Consider the following 18589-nt stretch of genomic DNA (forward strand, 5'->3'; position numbering starts at 1 on the left):
GCCTACCTGTCCTACCTGTGCCCAGACTCCTCTGCTCTTGACAGAAGGCCTCACTGAGCTGCGGTTGGGGGGGGGGGCCCGGGCAGGCTGCCCCCTTACCTGACGCGCAGGTGGGCACTTCGAGAGTCATTGCCCCCGGCTGAGAGCACCCGGCAGGTGTAGGTGCCGATGTCCCCCGACCACGTCTGCGAGATATGCAGGGAGCCGTTTTTGTCGAGACGGATGCGGGGGTTGCTCTCCATGCCCAGGGTGGCCCCATCCTTCTCCCAGACGTACCTGAGAGTAAGAAGAACCAGTCAGTAAAGAGAGGTAGGGAACTAGGGGGCACTTCTGGGGCTCAGCCCAGGGCGGGTCTGGAGGAGAGTTCCAAAGGCGGCAGAGTCCCCCCTCCTTCCCCACCCCCCCCCCGCCACGCCCCGGGGCTGGTCTGGGGCCGGAGCACGGTCAGCCCCCAGCCCATGTCCCCGTGGCAGGTGCTCCGTCCGGGAGGGTTAGCACACGAAGCCGTCACACCTCTATCTCAGGTCTAGGTCAGACCCGTGTTGCTTTTGGCCAGAAGCGACTGCCAAGCAGCCAGCACAAAAGAGCCGGCAAAAGGTAATCTTCCGAAGAGGTTAAAAGATTACAGCTGGAAAAGGAATTAACGTTTCCGCACAGACTGCATTTTGGAATTAGTTTTATGAGGGGAATCATTAGATCAATGCATCACTGTGACAAATTGACTTCAGTGTCCAAAAAATCACTTTAGCTTCGGTCAGTCAGTACAAAGGGGGACTTGAGAAATTACACACACGCCCGGGCCTGACAATAAGAAATATCCCCTCTGGAATGATTCTTGAGGAAATACAACTATTACTGTCAACATAACATGGGGTGCCAGCTCCGGGGAGCACGTCCTGCTGTTGTCCCCCAGCAAGGTTGGCCAAGGTGCTGGGAACAGGATGGGGACTGAGCCGCTCTGTACATGACCCGTCACTCGCTCAGCTGGGGACAGGGTGGCCTGAGCCACAAGGATGCGAGAGAACTCTCTGCGTTAGAGAATGCAAGTTTGCTAGGGACAATGAGCCTGTAATATTTTAAAGCTAGGTTTAAAAAAAAAATCGGGGAATTGCAAATACAAATAGGAAAAAAAAATACAGGAAAACCGAGAAGCTTTCCCCTAATGGGTAACCATGATTAACAGCTGAGCATATACCTTCCAGACTTTTCCCTCCTGCCCCAATGGGCATGGTACCACAGTGTTTCTATGTTCTGGATTGAGATTCCCTGGTCAGATGTTGCTTTGGCCACTTACCAGCGTTTGTGATCCTGGGTGTGTTTATTTACCCTCCCTGTGCCTCAGTGTCCTCATCTGTCATACGAGGAAAATAATACCACCCGCTTTATAAGGTTGCTCTAAGCATTGTGTGAGTTAATATAAAATGCTCCAAGAAGTGCCCAGAGCGTGGCAAGGGATCAATAGAAGTTAGTCATCATTATGCACTTTGACTCTTATAGCACACGTATGTAAACAATATCTAGCTATCTACCCATCCGTCCTGACTTTAAAGCTGCTTTCCCGCCCCACAAAATGTCATAAACTCTTTTAAATGGGATGCTTCCACACCATGGTTTTTATCAGCTGCACGGTGCTTCCCACATGATTGCTCTGCGATCGTTCCCATAATGTTGGGTGACCAGCTTGGCTCCTTGTTTGTCGATATTATAGTTAATGCTGCGATGAACATCCTTGCAGTAACGTATTTTCCTACGTGCTAAATCATTTCCTCGAGGATACGTTTTCAGCAGTGAAATTGCTGAGTTAAATTTTAAGGCTTTTTATACATATTTACAAATTGTCAGAAGGAATCACCTTCAATTCATCTCCATAGCTAGAAAAGAATCATCTGTGCCAGCACTGATGGCATGAGTAGAATTCCTGCATAAGAAACAGCTTATGGCAGGGGCTCCTGAGTGGCTCAGGAGGTTAAGAGTCTGATTTCAGCTCAGGTCATGATCTCACAGCTTGTGAGTTCGAGCCCCGCATCGGGCTCTCTGCTGTTAGCACAGAGCCTGCTTCAGAGCCTCTGTACCTGCCCCCCTCTCTGCCCCTCCCTGGCTCATGCACTTTCTCTCTCTCTCTCTCTCTCAAAAATAACTTAAAAAAAATTAAGAAAAAAAAAACAGCTCATGGCAAGCAGACATCTTTTGCCCTGGGAGGTGGCGTTTTGGGAAGCATAGATTACCACCCGTGGAGTGTTTATGCCCCAACAGCTGAACCCGAATCTGATCAGCCAGTTCCTTGAATCTAATTAGAAATACCAGGGATCGAAGTACAAGTGTACCACACCACGAAAAAGCAGCTAGCCAAACCCCGAAGGTGGGGCCTTCTACAGTGGGTATCGGCCAACAATGGCCCACCACCTGTTTGTGTAAATAAAGTTTTATTGGAACACAGACATGCCCGCTTGTTTGCACACTGCCTGTGACTGCTTTTGCACTGCAAAAGCAGACTCGAAGAGCTGTGACAAAAGCTATATAGCCCTCAAAGCTTAAAATATGTACTCTCTGGCCCTTTACAGAACAAGTTAGCTGGACCTCTGTCTTGTGGAACCTGGTCTCTCCGACTAATTAACTGCACATAAACAAAGCAACAATGAAAACAAGAATAAAAAGGAGGGGGAGGGGACTATGTAGAAAGGAGGCACACCAACCAAAAGCAATGTGTAGACCTTGTGTGGACGCTGAGTTCAACCAACCAACTTTTATTTATTTATTTAGGTAACGTTTTTTTTTGAGAGAGAGAGAGACAGAGTGTGAGTGGGGGAGGAGCAGGGGGAGAGGGAGACACAGAATCCGAAGGGGGGTCCAGGCTCCGAGCTGTCAGCACAGAGCCCGATGTGGGGCTTGAACCCACGAACCGGGAGATCGTGACCTGGGCCGAAGTCGGTCGCTTAACCGACTGAGCCACCCAGGTGCCCCATCAACCAACCAACTTTTAAAAAGGCACTCTGAGATAATCAGGGCCATTGTATCAGCAGACATCAAGGGACTGATTTCTCATTGTGTTAGGTGTGACCAGGGACATGGTTGTTGTTATGTTTAAAGAAAAGTCCTTTTAGGTAAGAAATGCACACTGACATATGTAAAGGTGAAATTACACGCTTAATACTTGCTTTTAAAATATCGCAGTTAGGGGCGACTGGGTGGGTCAGTTGGCTAAGCATACGACTTCAGCTCAGGTCGTGATGTCACAGTTCGTGAGTTCGAGGCCCGCGTTAGGCTCGCTGCGGGCAGTGCAGAGTCTGCTTTGGATCCTCTGTCTCCCTGCTCTGCCCCTCCCCTACTCACGAGCATGTGCACGCACTCTTTCTCTCTCAAAAACAATAAACAAACATTAAAAAAATATTGCAGTAAAAAAAGTGTGTGTGTGTGTGTAGTGGGGGAGGGGGATAGGCAAAATCAGGTGAGCAAAGTGCTGACAATCACTGAGGCTGAGAGACGGGTATATGAGACTTAATGACACTGGTCTCTCTACTCTGGCCTATCTTGGAAAATTTCCACAATAGAAAGTTAAGAAAGAATAAAAGAAAGAAAGGAAGGAAGGAAGGGAGAAAGGAAGGAAGGAAGGAAGAAAGAAGAAGGAAAGGAATGAAGGAAGGAGGAAAGGAAGGAAGGAAAGAAAGAAAGAAAGAAAGAAAGAAAGAAAGAAAGAAAGAAAGAAAGGAAAGAAAGGAAGGAAGGAAGGAAGGAAGGAAGGAAGGAAGGAAAGGAAGGAAGAAAGAAAGAAAAAAAGGAAGGAAGGAAGGGAGAAAGGAAGGAAGGAAGGAAGAAAGGAAGGAAGGAGGGAAGGGAGGGAGAAAGGAAGGAAGGAAGAAAGAAGGAGGAAAGGAAGGAAGGAAAGAAGGAAGGAAGAAAGAAAGGAAGGAAGGAAGGAAGGAAGGAAGAAAGGAAGGAAGGGAGGAAGAAAGGATGGAAGGAAGGGAGAAAGGAAGGAAGGAAGGAAGGGAGGAAGAAAGGAAGGAAGGGAGGAAGAAAGGATGGAAGGAAGGGAGGAAGGAAGGAAGGAAGGAAGGAAGGAAGGGAGGAAGGAAGGGAGAAAGAAAGGAAGGAAGGAAGAAAGAAGGAGGAAAGGAAGGAAGGAAGGAGTAAAGAAGAAAGAAAGAAAGAGGAAAGGAAGGAAGGAAAGAAGGAAGGAAGAAAGAAAGGAAGAAAGGAAGGAAGGGAGAAAGGAAGGAAGGAAGAAAGAAAGAAAGGAAAAAAAACAACCAGTGGGTTCATTTAACTCAGGGTATAAATTTTCCAAAAGTATCTGTTATTATATAGCTGGCTATCAAACAATTTTGACGAGTGATTTTAAATGATATTAGATAGGGGGCACCTGGGTGGCTCAGTCGGTTAAACGTCCAACTTCAGCTCAGGTCATGATCTCGCGGTCCGTGAGTTCGAGCCCCGCGTCGGGCTCTGTGCTGACAGCTCAGAGCCTGGAGCCTGCTTCCGATTCTGCGTCTCCTTCTCTCTCTGCCCCTCCCCTGCTTGCACTCTGTCTCTATCTCTGTCTCTCTCTTTCTCAAAAATAATTAAATGTTAAAAAAAAACTTTTAAAAAAGTGTATGTAAAAAAAATAGTAATAAATAAAAATAATCCCGTCCTAGCGGGTGCACGGGTGGCTCAGTCAGTTAAGCATGTGACTTTGGCTCAGGTCATGATGTTGCAGTTCATGAGTTCAAGCCCTGCGTCAGGGTCTGTGCTGACAGCTTGGAGCCCGGAGCCTGCTTCCGATTCTGTGTCTCCCTCTCCCTCTGCCCCTCCCCCACTCACACTCTGTCTCTCTCTCTCTCTCTCAAAAATAAATAAACATTAAACAAATTAAAAAAATTAGTCCTCAGGAAATCAAAGCCGTGCAAAAATAATTACAAGGATGTGGATCGTTATGTTTCTTAATATTAGCAAAAAATTGAAAAACAATCCAAATATCCAGAATTAGGGAATTGGTAACATAAATTCCATTACAGCCACACAATGGACATGTGAAGAATCATGTAATAGAGTTTATATGAAAATATTCATCGACAGGGAAGGAGAGTCACAATAGGTTCTTAAGGTTCTTACCAAATAGTAATATTTGGGTGTCATTTGTAAAAACCTGGACACAGACTAAGGAATTGTGTTTCCAGTTTTTTACAAATGACACCCAAATATTACTACCTCTGAGAGAAACAGGTAAACTTACTTTTTTCCTTCTTTTTTTTTTTCTCTCTCTCTCTCCCTCCCCAGTTTTTGGGGCTTATCTGCATTTTCTACATTTTCCTTCTATACAGGATATCTATTAGCCATGCAGTAAGAAAAAAGGCCAACAGAAATACGAATTAGTAGTCATGTTGCCCGACTGGATTTCTCAGAGTGGGTCTAGATCTGGCCTCGGATACCAAACGGAAGAGTTCTCTCTTGAGATTGTTCTGGAAACTGTTCCGCCACTTTATTTGATTTGGTTGCTCGGGTCCTTCCTAGCCTGTCTGGTCAGGGAGCCCCATGGTGTGTTCCCTGAAGCTGGGACAGGGTTTTCAAGTCCAAGGAAGGGGTGGGAGATGAGGGGTGACTTTGGGCACAGGCTGCAAATGCTGAGGGACCAGTTCTGTTCTCTCTCTTCCCATCTAGAAAAAACTGCGCTACATGGAGAATTCCATTCTGAGGCGAGGACCCCTCCAGTGCATCAGAACACAGTTTTCCATCTGTGGGTCCCTGGAGGTCCTTGGAAGGTGGGCCTGTGGCTATATTGCAAGAGATCCACGAATCCCTTTGTCAATGAAGGACTGTCTGGAGAATGGGGGCGCCTGGGTGGCTCAGCCGGTTAAGTGTCTGACTTCGGCTCAGGTCATGATCTCACAGTTCATGAGTTCAAGCCCTGCATCGGGCTCTGTGCTGACAGCTCGGAGCCTGGACCCCGCTTCAGATTCTGTGTCTCCCTCTCTCTCTTTGCCTCTTCCCCGCTTGTGCTCTCTCTCTCTCTCTCAAAAATAAACTTAAAAAAAAAAGAATCGTCTAGAGAATGAATAAAATATGCAAGTATTTTCCAAATACTAGATGACGTTTTAATAAATAAAACGCCAACTTATTTTAAAGTGTTACTGAATTAACCATAGTTTTTTTTATTATAAAATTTTTCAATTAATGGGTGCTAAAATTATAGCTACTTATGTATAGAACTGAGACTCACAGCGGTATTCTATGGGGAGGAACATGTGGGTTCTCTTGGAGAACATTTTTATGGTTGATATATTTATTTTTTACAAAAATTGAATAATCCCAGGAATAAGCATATTCTGAATCATGTGTTGACAACATATTAACTACATCTCTGTGATTTCAAGGCTCACTGCTTGCGTTTGTGCCGGCAGCACACGACGACTGCCCTAAATATCAATGTTTAATGTTCAAGGAGGTGTTTCTCAAACTGGAGGCCCGCAGCGCATTGGCCGAGGACGGATGTGTGTCTAAAAGTCTAGGAACCCTGTGGGAGGGAGGGGAGGGTGGGTGATGGGTACTGAGGAGAGCACCTTTTGGGATGAGCACTGGGTGTTGTATGGAAACCAATTTGACAATAAACTTCATATATTGAAAAAAAAAATTAAAAGAAAAAAAAAGTCTAGGAACCCTTACGGGCAACCTTGGCTTCCGGCGGGGGGGGGGGGGGGGGGGGGGCATTTGGTGTGGCTGTTAGACTGTCATATGCCCAATGGCCACCAGATGGCGCCCCAGGATGCAGCTGCCTCCAGAGCCATGGGGGCCAGGACTCCCTAGAGGCGTCAGTGGCCGGCCCCTTCCAGCCTCGCTGCCCGCTGCTTTGGCAGTGATATTGGCCACAAGCTGCCCTCCCCTTTTGCCTCCATGGGGTCACAGCAGAGGGAGTACCTGACGGTCACTCGGGGGTCATGGGTCACTCCGCACACCATGGAGGCCTGGGTGCCCTTGATGACACTCTGGTCCTGGGGAGGCTTGGTGATGCGGGTCCGGGCTGAAAGAGGGCAGGGAGACAGGGTGGTGAGAAGGGGGTGTAGAGCCAGAGTAACAGGTGAGACGCAGGTGTGTGGGAAGGGCGCCTTCGGGTAAACCGAGCCCGAGTGGCTGAGTTCGACGGGTAGGCGGAGGCAGGCCCCGCGCGTGGACAGGTCTACCATGGCCGATGTCCCAGAGCGTTAAGGGAACAATGTGCCTCCGTGGTACGTGAATTCTTGAAAGCCACGTTCGTGGCAGGGGCTCGTTTAATCCTGCCCCCACGAACCCGCGTGAGGGATACACAAACGGAAATCTGAGGGTGATCGGGGGCCCATGGTCCCAGCACATCGGTGGTCTAGCCAGAGTAAAAACAGCATCCCCTGCTGCACGGCATTCGAGCCCACGGGTGTTCAGCCTCCCCAGGTGGCCCGCAGGCATGTCTGTCTTGGGCGTGGATCCCCAGTGGTGCAATCTGACCGCACAAGGGGCTTGATTCGCTTCCTTAAAGCAGGGCTCAGAACACTACGGTCGGGGGCCGAGTCCGGCCGGTAGCCTCTTTGGCTACCAGAGCCACTAGCATCGGAACACAGCCGTGCCCTCTGGCTGCTTCCTTGCTGAAACAGGAAAGTCAGTCGAGGAGTCGGGACAGAGGCCGTCCAGCCCACGCAGCCTAAAATAGTTACTCTCTGGCCCTTTACGCAACGGGGGTGCTGACTGCCACCCTAACGTTGAAGACAGCTGCCCACCGCCTCTCTGTTCTCACTCGGCCACGCGTGGCGAGAGCCCTCGCTCTCGTGGCACCATCGGCAGAAGCCCGGCCTTCCCTCTGCATTCATTCGTCCGAGCCCTTCTCTCGGAAGAAGCGCCCCTGGCGGGACCGACGTGCAGGTGTGGAGGTGCCGGCAGGGGACACTGTGCTCGGCATACACACATGGACGTGTGAAGGCACTGTGCACACTCACCCCACACGACCAGGTCGGCCGAGGCTTCGTCAACCCCCCGAGAGTTGGTGGCCAAGCAGGTGTAGGTCCCGGCATCGGAGATGCGCGTGGGGCTGATGAGCAGGCTGCCCGACTCCAGCAGCGTGAATCGAGGCAGCTGGACGGAGCCGCTGGCCAGGATGCGCTCCCCTGAGGGCGACACGGGGTGGGCTCGGGGTGCGGCCGGCTGTGCGCGTCCACGCAGCCCCCGGCACTCTGACACGGCACGAGCCCTCTCCCCGGCGGCTCCGGGCAGGTGGTCTCGGGCAGGCCCCCAGCTTTAGAAAGACTGGGAGGGCCGCGGAGGTGGGGGCAGGGCTGGGGGGGGGGTGGAGGCCCAGGGGGGTTTCTGACGTGGTGACAGGCACGAGGGCGCTCGGTCACAGAGCCCGGGTCTCCTGGCGTCTCTCTCTCCACCCACCGCGCCATCTGCCCTTCGCCGGAGGAGGCCAGGGACGGTCTCCTGGAGCAGCCAGGCACAGCTCTCGGAGACAGCTGGCACCCGGGCCGGGGGGGGGGGGGGGGCGGGGGAGGGGGCAGACAGCTCTGACAAGGTGGTGACGGGCATCCTGCGGCAGGACGCTTCTGGAGAGTCACCTTCAGGGGAGCGGAGGGAAGTGATGGGCGGGGGGGAGCAGCAAGGAGCGGGGGGGAGGGGTGGACAGGGACAGGGTGGGCCAGGCCTCCCTCTGCGGTGGGACCTGGGGAGGCCTGGTGCCTGGGGGTGAGGGAGGGAGATGAGCCTGAAACTGTATCTATTTTAAAGACAATCCCACCTGTCTGTGCAGAGGGGTATCTTCATGTGCAAGCCTGTGGGTGTGTCTCCCTTTGCACCCACGGGCAGGAATGCTGAACCAGTGAGCGTGTCGGGTGAGCGTGTTTATTTGTGTCCATACCTGCACCTGGCTGTGCCTCCACTCACCCCACAAGTATTTATTGAGCAGCTACCATGTGTCAGTCTCGGCCTGGGCCCCAGGAAGACAGTGGCGGGCCAAACCGAAGCCTGGGCCTTCGCGGGGCGGCAGGTGACAAGCAGAACGAAGGGGCAGGTTTTCTTGTATATAAGGAGGTGGAGAAATTAAGCCGCGGGGGGCGGCGTGGGGAGGCCCGGGGGAGGGGGGCAGGTGAGTCCTAGGGAGAAGCTTCCTCCACGCAGACTTGGGAGGCGCGAGGGAGTGACTGCAGGTGCACGCACACGTGTGTGCACACGGGGAGAGCTGGGAAGGCGAGGTGTGGAACCAGAGCCGCGGAGGAGCCACCGAGGGCGGGACCACTTGAGCTTCCCTGGCTCGGGTGTCGGGAGCCCTCCGCGCTGCCGTGGGGGCAGGGATGGTCTCCCACTTGCACGGACGGCCACCACCGTAATACGGACCGTCAAACAGCGGCCATTCACTGGGCTTCCCCACTGCCGAGGCACAGTGCTGGCTCTTGTTTCGTCCTCACGCTGACCCAAGGTATATGGTCCCATTGTCCTCAGTTTACAGATGGGGACCCTGAGGCTCGGAGTGAGTAAATGATTCACCCAAGGTCACAGGTCTCTGGAGCTGCAGAGCCGGGCCTTGAGCCCAGCGGGGCGGCACGTGGTGCATACTGTGGTGTGAAAGACGCCCCGCCCCTGGGGGTGTGCAGTGCACGACCTTCACAACTGTACCTAGGGAACCCGACCCGGCTGTCTCCAGAACTGAGCTCTGAGGACTGCCCTAGGCTGTCACACGGCCACACCCTCCAAAGGAGATCAGTCCCATCTACCTTTCTGCCAAGTGATGGCCGGCCGGGGCGCTCCCGAAGTCTCGCAAGCCAGCACGACTGACATGCCATCGATCACTGTGCTGTCCAAGGGGCCCCTGGTGATGTTGGGGGCGATGCCTGCAAAAGGAGACAGTGGAGCCTCTCAGCTACACCCCAGAGGAGCCCCCACCGCTAGAGGGCCAGGTGCTCATCCTGCCCCTGCCACCAAGAAGGACGCAGGTGTCCCGATGGGACCCCAGCACCGGAGAAAAGCCCAGAAGGCCCTCCGGGGCTCCCTGCACCACCTGCCCTGTGGCAGGACCCAGGCTACACCAGCCCTTCTGCCTTGATTCTTCGGCCTCCATCTGGAGGAAAAGGGAGGACCCCCGAGGGCGGCTCACACCCGCCATGATGCCTCCTTCACTGAACAGGACATCGAGGCTGTGGGTTCCTGACAGAAAAAACGGTTATGGCCAATAGGAGAACACTGCCCACTCTGCACGAGGCCTGGCCCTGGAGAGTCCGCAGCCCGGTCGAGCTGTGGTTCTTCAAGATGCAGCACAGCGTTCTTGCTTTGCGCTGGCCTTCCCTGGCCCGGCCCTCAGGGGCAGACGTGCATGGGAGCAGAGCTTGGATACGGACCAGCGCCGGCTTCGCCCACACTCCTCGGAAGCAAGAAGCGAGACGGCAGCCCTTCTGTCCCCAGTGCCGTTTTGGGGCAAACCCAGCTGGCCCTCTGCCCCACGGCCGCCCTGTTCGGGGGGACCTCTGTGGGACTGAGGGCCTCCCCCGAGGGACGCCGGGAGGCCCAAGACCACACATCCTCTTGCTGCTGAGACAAGGAACCCAGCGGCACTTTGCACGTGCACAGAGCTCTGCCATCGACGGTGTGGCCACTCATGTGGCATTGGCTGCGAACGCAGCTCCGTGAAGAGGGCGGGAGAGCTATGCTCCCCGCCAAGAGACTCCAAGAGGGCAAAAGGTTTGAAGGAGGGACTGAGATGAAAGCCCTGGGTCTCTCTGGAGAAGTAAGCGAGTCTTCTCAGTGGGGACGGGGTGGCTTCAGCCCTGTCCAGGAGGCCAGGGGCAGCTGCGAGGCCAGAGCAAGACGTGGCCTCACAGACGCTTCTCTCCAAGAGCCCGTGAACCCCTCCGAGGCTCAGGGTCCTGGAGCGCCAGAGCCGGGCTGGGAGAGCAGTGGGCGCAACCGGCTAGGGCCGCCCCCGCTGCTGAGTTTTCTGGAATCCTAGCTCTGCAAAATGCAGGATCTCTTCTCGAGAGGCTGCTGGCTTGGAGGAAGGCTGCATCCTGGGAGCGGGAGGGACTCCGGGGCAGGACAGCAGAGGCCCAACTTACTGGTGACAGCCAGGTAGGTAGAGGTCTGCACCTCGCCGGCCGCGTTGCGGGCAAAGCACTGGAACATGCCGGTGTCGTCGGGCACCAGCCCGCTGATCTGCAGGCCCCCGTCGCCGCGCTGCCGGAACCGGTTCAGCCTCCCCACCTCCACCACGGCCGCGTCCTTGTACCAGATGATGGAGGGCGGTGGCACACCTAGGGGGACATGCGGGCCCACAGTCAGCCCACCTCCGGGCTCCCTCCCTCCTGCCTCTGAGGGGTGCCTGGAAGTCTGCATGGGGAGGGTGTCCCTGTGTGTCCTGCTCCCTAGAACCTTCTTAGAGGGGCCGCTAATGGTCTTGGAGGAGGTGAAGGATGTTCTCGGGGTGGCATTTCTCAAGTTCTTATAAGAGCAGGGGTTCCAAGAAAATTTAGCTGGGTTAGTTTCGCTTGGAAATGGTGGATGGGACAAATGAATCAAAAAAAATTTTTTTTTAAGAAAGAGAGCGAGAGCAGGGGAGGGGCAGAGGAAGAGGGAGAGATAGAATCTTAGGCAGGCTCCATGCACAGCGTGGAGCCCGATGAGGGGCTCGATCCCATGACTCTGGAATCATGACCTGAGCCGAAATTAAGAGCTGGGACGCTCAACCTACTGAGCCACCCAGACGCCCCATAAATTAATTTTTAACTGGAATTAATTTTTTTTAATGCTTATTTATTTTTGAGAGAGAGACAGACAGAGCGTGAGCAGGGGAGGGGCAGAGAGAGAGGGAGACAGAGAATCCGAAGCAGGCTCCGGGTTCTGAGCCGTCAGCACAGAGCCGGACGTGGGGCTCAAACCCATGAACTGTGAGATCGTGACCTGAGCTGAAGCTGGACGCTTACCCGACCGAGCCACCCAGGTGCCCTAAGTGCAATTTAATTTAGCAGAGACTTTTATGTGTTTTGAGAACCTCCAACAGGGGTTGTTTTCCCAAGCCCACATGAACACAGAGTCCCGTGTCGAGCAGCACACAGAGGAGGCTGGTGCTTCTCGGGAGCCCTCTCCTACCTGGTCTGCACAGGGAGGTGAACAGGGGCTCCCCGTCTCTCAGCCTTGCCCAAGCCACACACCCCTGGGCCTGGCATGGTCTTCTCTCACGTATCCCCAGCCTCCCCTCTCTCCCTCTGGGTCCCAGCTCAAATGTGACTTCCCCAGGTGAGCTCCCACCCTCCATCCGAAGGAGCATTCGTGGCCCCAAGCCCCCTACACCTGCTTGCTTCTCCTTCCCAGCTCTTTTTCAACCCTGACATTCTACGACGCTGTATTTCATCCTTTCCATGGGGCACACACATTCTTTCACGTGGTAACATCTCCGAGACAAAGGCGTCTTCCTATCGAAAGCACATCATCATTTCATTGGTAGTCTTTTTTCTTTCTTAGTGGCACATAAAATAATGGGGCATCTCACAACCCATGACATTTTCGATGAAATGAAATAAAGTATCTTTATTTGCTCATGGGTTGGTCTGCCTTCCTTCGAAGAACGTTAAGTTTCGTAAGAGCAAGGATTTGGCTGGCTGTTGGGTTCATTCTGTATCTCCCCAGCCCAAGAGCAGTATTGGCACGTGGAAAACCCTCCGAAAATGTCTGTTGGGTGAATGAAGGGATCTTGGCCTTCCCCTCGCGTGGGCTCAGAAGGGGAGTCCTTCCTCCTTCCCTCCACTGCGACTCTTCTTGCCTGAGCTACGTTCTGCCTCTTTGTTCAAAATGACACCGCGTGCCATGGTGGACGCCCTCTCCTACCATCCGATCACCCCGGATGCCACCCCGGTTTTGGGGCTGCCTTGTAGCTCAGCTGGGCCAGAAAGAGGGAGGCTGGGGATGGGAAGAGTGGAAATTCTCCAGGAGCTCTGACTAGGGGGGTTAAGTAGAAAAGAGTAGGGGAGAAAATGGAGCAAAATGGACCAGAAACCAGGCGGAGCTCATGAGACCCATCTCAGGCGAAACGTACCCACACTTTCTAACAGTTCTGACATTGTCTCCAACTCTGAAATTACGGGCAATTTCGGTCTGTCACCTATCCTGAAATTACGGTAATTTGGATTCATTTGTAACCCTCAAGTTAGGGTAACGTGGGTTGATTTCCAGTCCTGAGATTATGGTAATTTGGCCTGTTTGTTTCCTGGGGCGTCTGCTCACAGCCAGACTAACTCTCTGCTCAGTGACGATGCCTGGAGAAGGAAGTGGAATTTAGAAAAGTTTGCGACAGGGACAGGAAAGGCGGAGGGTCTGGGCGCGGGGGTCCTTGTTCCCCGCTGACCATGCCACTGTGTTACCTTTGGCCCGACAGGGAATGTCCATCACTTTCTCCATCTCTGCTGTGATGTGTCTGTCTGGCTCCTTGACAAACTGGGGAGGTTCTGCAGGAGGAGGGACCAGAGGAGGGGCTCAGAGCCATGCTCCTTTTGATACAGCCCCTGCTCTGGTCACCCAGCCATATTGCCCGTAGGATACAGCCACTGCTCGGGACGCCCAGCCATGCCCCTAGCCCTGGGTGGAGAGCCCCAGCAGCCCTGCCCCAGCTCACCCAGCACAGACAAGTAGGCTCCACGGACGACAGAGGGGATGCTGCTGCTGCGCAGGGCGGCCTCGCACTCATAGTAGCCGGCGTCACTGCCCGTGGGGCCCGGGATGGTAAGCCGGCGGTTGTAGTCGCTGATGCCCCCCGACAGCGGCACCCCATCTTTCTTCCAGATGATGTGCAGCTTGATCAGGGGCCTGGAGGGGGTGAAGGAGGCAGGTTCTCAGCCACAGGGGCTTCCAGAAACCTGAGGGCCAGGGCAGGGGTGCGCGGGAGTGCCAGCCCAGGGTCCCAGCCCCTGACACTTCCTAGAGGTGCAAGCCCTTCAGCGCTCTGGACCTCGGTTTCCTTGTCTGTGAAATGGGGGCACCTGTGCCCCCCGGGGTTGCGGTCATGGGGACGCTGTAATGCAGGTGGATTAGCTCAGCCCGGCACCCACCGGGGACACGGGGCTCCCGAGTGCAGGAGCAGCACCCTGCACCCCACGCCGCGCGTCTTGCTCCTCTGCCCCCCTTGTGCTGCGCCCCGTCCAAACAGAAGCCGGAGGGCAGGAGCGGCCAGAACGCCGGGCAACATGACAAAGAGGAATGAGAGAGAATCGCCCAAGGTTTGGAGGGAGAAAGGCAGCCAGACGGACATACCCACCTCCTGAGTTAGACAGAGGGCGAATCGGGCACCCTCCTCACCGACCCTGGCCCCCCAAAGCCCCCTGAGATTGGGTGTGGCCTGCTCTCCCATTTAGCGCCTGGTGGATCCTGGAGGGGTCTGTGCCAACCCCACGGGATGCGCAGCAGGGTCCCGCAGGAAAGGGTCCTGTGATGGAGCGGGTCTGGGCAACGCTGGCTCCAGTGACGTTAGGCAGGCTCTTATAGGCGTTCTCCGTGTCCTCAGCGAGTTCCTCTGCATCCCGCAGCCTTTCCCGCACTTGCGGAAAACCTGGGTCCCCGGGAGCCTATGCTTAGGAACGCGGCTCTCCGGGAATCTTCAACTAGATGTGACCTCGGGGTCGCTGGTCTGACTCCCCACCCATCACCTCGGAGCATCTTTCTGGAGCACTTAAGAGGTGTCGGGGCAGGCTGGGTCCAGCACTCTACCCACATGCTCCCCCGGGGAGGTGGGTGCTCAAATCCTTCCCATTTTACAGTTGAGGAGACTGAGGCCCCGAGCATGGCCCTGGGCCCCGAGGGGGTGGCCTGTGGTATGGCAACCTTGCTGTTGGCCAGCTGGGTGGTCTCAGGCAGGTCGCTTGCCCTCTCTGGCCTGCGGGGTAGCGACAGCTCTGTTGGGCTGTTGGAGGAAAGGAAATCGCGTGGGAAGGCACAGCACTGCGGCCACACGTGATGAGGCGCAGTCATTATTTAACTGTTTCCTGTGCGAGCGGAGTGAGGGCCGTGCATGGCTAGAGGGGGGCTGCGATTGTGCCCAACACCAGGTCTGCCAAATCCATCATGCGAGCCGTCTCTTAGCCCAGCATGCCTGTCACACGTGCCTGCGTGGCAGGGAGGTCACCTGTCCCTTCCAGGTCGCTCTCAGGGCCACAGGCGGGGCCTCAGTATTCGGGGCTGAGATACGCTGCCCCATAGCTTCCGTTCGGGCCTCGGTCTCTCCTTTTGGGCCACGGACAACGAGCCCGCCCGGCTCATACCCAACAACCCTCTGGAAGTAGCCAGCACGTCCACACGTCGCCCCTCCTCCAGGACAAAGGCCCCATCTCCTTTCATGGGGTCCTCATGTGACACTTCCGGGCCTACCTGAACTGGTCCCCTTGGAGCCCACAGGTCAGGTGCACCGGCTGCAGTTAAGGGCGAAGGGGAGTAGGGGGAATTCACTACCCACCTGGCATTGGCCACGCACTCCATGGTCACCTCCGAGGTCCCGGCCACCACGCTGGTGTTCTTGGGAGGAATGATGATGGTTGGGGCGATGGGGTCTGCAGGTCCCCCGACATCTGGAGAGAGGTCAGGTGTTAGCCGGAAACACGGGTCGGAAATCCTATCTCTGCCCGGCCCCCATTAGAGGCTCATGCCACGGAAGACTTTTGTCCTTATGTAGCAGAGCGGGTGACCACGGGGCAGTGCCACGGCCGAACCTGCAGACATGCCCCCAGGGACCCTCTTATCCCTCCTCCTCCTCTCTTCAGGGTCCAGGGAGCGCCCACTGGAGACCGCCAAGACCTTCCCCCTTCTCCCCTTGTCCTGTTTTTGCCTTCAAAATCCTTCCCTCCACCCACATTTATCTTGTTGGCTTACATCGCCACTTGTCACGTCTTCTACCTGAACGCAAACTCCCTGTACTGGGCTGGATAGTAATCCCCCCACATTCAAGTCCGCGGCAGCTGTGAACGTGACCTTATTGGGAAACAGAGTCTTTGCAGATGTAATCAAGTTAAGATGAGGTCCTTCTGTATCAGGGTGGGCCTTACGCCCAATAGGGCTTGTCCTTAGAAGAGGAGTGAAATTTAGACACAGACATACAGAAGAGAAGGCCAGGTGACCTCGAGGCAGAGCCTGCAGCGAGGTGTCTCCGAGGCGAGGAGTACAGAGGACTACCACCAGAAGCTGAGAGGCAGGAAAGGATCCTCCCCTCCAGCCTTCAGGGAGGGCACAGGCCTGCCGACACTTCTGGCCTCTAAAACCTGTGAGGGGACATTTCTGGTGTTATAACCGCCCCCTCCCCAGTTTACAGTACTTTGTTATAGCATCCCGAGGAAGCGAATACATTCCGTGAAGTGGGAATCTCATGGATCGTTACTTTGGATCGAATTCCGTCCCCTCCAGATCGTACGTTGAAGCCCTAACCCCCATGCGACTGTATTTGGAGACGGCGTCTCCAGTAGACGGGGTTCCAGGAGGCCATAAGGGTGGGGCCTTAATGCAACAGGGCTGGCGCCCTGATCGGGAGTGAAAGAGACGTCAGAGCTCTGTCTTGGCCACGTGAGGACATGGCGAGAAGGCGGCTGTGTGCAAGGCCGGAAGAGAGGCCTCAGCAAAACCCAGCCGTGCTGGTACCTTGATCTTGGGACTTCCCAAACTGCCTGTGCTGAAGCCGCAGGTCTGGTAACAGCAGCCCGAGCTAACACAGTCTTGCTCATGCTTACTTTCTAGGACAAGAGCGATGTCTGACACGTAGTAGGGGCCTCACGTGTATTTGACAGGGGAAGGCATGAACGGGTCCAGAGCTATCCGTGCACAACTTCGGGGACGATGATTGAAATGAAACAGAACGTGTCACGAGTGGCTCTACAAACACCAAACGAAACGATACCTCAAACTCATCCAACAGCTTTGCCTTTTCTATTTTTTGAGTTCTTTAGGAAGTGGCTAGGCTCTTATCTCTGTGGGCCAGCACTGGCCCAATGCTGACAGAAACTCAAGTACTCTCTGTGCACCTGTGCCAGGGCTCCTGAAAGTTCAAACACGGAGGGCTTTCTCTCTCACGAAAAATCCATCCAGTTGGCTCCTTTCCAGGAGACTCTGGAGGTAGCAGACTATAATGACACCCCCAGCCCTGGGGGGGGGGGGACAGTGACAGGACGAGGAGAACAGGTCACGGCCCCGCTGTTGCTCTGGGCCACGCTGGTTGGCCCTCGGCCACCCTGATGAGCGCTGGGCAGGTTTTCCTGCCTGGACTCCAGGCTTTGCTGGGAAAGGGAATAAAATGTAAAAAATACAGTAAAATGAAGGGGGAAGAAAGGAAGCATATAAAGGAAAATAATTGCAACAATATAAAAGCCTCATGTAGGTGCCATAAAGAGCGATCGGATTGAAAGCTGCTGATATAGCTGAATCCATAAAAGTGTGCTCAAAGTTGTTTATTACATGCTGGGGTGCACAGGTACCACGGCGCAGATTAATGGGGCAAGAGGAGGAGACAGTTAGAGCCCAAGAGGGGTGCCCCACCGCGGAGCCAGGTAAACAGAGCCCTCGGAGTTTAAAAATATGAGGGCCACCCCAGGGTCTCAGGGCCAACTCATCGGCTTTGGGAGGGGTGGAGGGGAGACTGACACCTATCAGGGGACCCTGGAGGTCACACCGAGGTCCTGGGGGGTCAGGAAGACTTGGTCTGAAACCTTGTTCTGCCCCAGGCATCCTGGCGTGGGGAGGGTCCTCAGCCAGATCTTGATTTTCTCAGTGACACAATGGGGATAAAAATGACTGTGTCTCAGGGTTATGTGAGTTCGGCCCCTCACTCAACAGCTTTTTTCTGCGTGAGGGCTCAGTCCACGCCGGACTGTGCCAGGCACCAGGGACTCCCCACTGAGCGAGACAGGCAGGGGTCTGTCCTCATGCAGGGCATGGTCTGGAAGGATCTCAGATCGATGCTCAGACATTTATCGGATTAAAGTGCATGGGATGGATGCTGGGAAGAAGCGCCTCAGTGGGGGTGGCGAGGCTGGTCTGGGGCAAGCGCAGAGTACCTGGCATATAGTAGGTCCTTAATAAATGATAGGCCGTCCTTCTTGGGATTTACCTGCCTGTCCTCAGGGAGAGATTCCTGGTCTCCCGTCTTCCACCCCAACCAAACCACGTGATGGACCCAGAGGCTCCCAGGAGGTGAAAGTCACAGCGACTGAGGGCAAGAGGCCACGTGCCGTGCCAGGCACCATCCCAGGCACCGTCCTGGCACTCTGCTAACCGACGCTCATCACAACGGCCACCGGAGGTGGGTCATTATCGTCATCCCACAATTTACAGATGAGAAAGCAGAGACAAACGGAGGAGGCCAAAGCAGTGAGGCAGTTTACTTCCCAATGGCAGTTGCTAACAAGGGACAAAACCAGGAACGGGGACCGGGTCTCCGAGGCTGTAAACCCAGGCCGTTAGCCACTCCCCAAATCATCTCTCTGGCTCAGTCGGCTCAGTCCTCACTCGGACACAGAAGGAAACAACTCTCCCTCTTGGGTGCCATCAGCTCTGCCAGAAGTTGTCTGAACATACCTCTGAGCACCACCAGGTCCTGGCTGCCACCGGCATCCCTGTCCCCTCTCCCCCAAGCCCCCTGCATGCA

The 18589-nt window shown here is 54.8% G+C and overlaps 1 protein-coding gene and 1 long non-coding RNA gene across 4 annotated transcripts in view; one reads left to right on the forward strand and one right to left on the reverse strand.

Moving 5' to 3' along the window:
* Positions 1-6488, forward strand: part of LOC113596062 (uncharacterized) — a 34713-nt gene extending 28225 nt beyond the window's left edge. Inside the window, exon 3 of the long non-coding RNA XR_008294419.1 lies at positions 5638-6488. This is a non-coding gene — a long non-coding RNA (uncharacterized LOC113596062). The remainder of the gene's footprint in view (positions 1-5637) is intronic.
* Positions 1-18589, reverse strand: part of SDK2 (sidekick cell adhesion molecule 2) — a 260401-nt gene that overhangs the window by 67233 nt on the left and 174579 nt on the right. For all 3 annotated transcript variants that reach the window (XM_027047945.2, XM_027047944.2, XM_053212749.1), the window contains 8 exons: positions 15419-15530; positions 13589-13779; positions 13338-13421; positions 11040-11234; positions 9705-9821; positions 7938-8105; positions 6892-6994; positions 100-276 (listed from right to left, as the gene is read on the reverse strand). In XM_027047945.2, the coding sequence (XP_026903746.2) occupies positions 100-276; positions 6892-6994; positions 7938-8105; positions 9705-9821; positions 11040-11234; positions 13338-13421; positions 13589-13779; positions 15419-15530 (1147 nt within the window). The remainder of the gene's footprint in view (positions 1-99; positions 277-6891; positions 6995-7937; positions 8106-9704; positions 9822-11039; positions 11235-13337; positions 13422-13588; positions 13780-15418; positions 15531-18589) is intronic.

The sequence above is a fragment of the Acinonyx jubatus genome, chromosome E1 (assembly GCF_027475565.1).
Source record: "Acinonyx jubatus isolate Ajub_Pintada_27869175 chromosome E1, VMU_Ajub_asm_v1.0, whole genome shotgun sequence".
In the NCBI taxonomy this organism is placed as follows: domain Eukaryota; kingdom Metazoa; phylum Chordata; class Mammalia; order Carnivora; family Felidae; genus Acinonyx; species Acinonyx jubatus.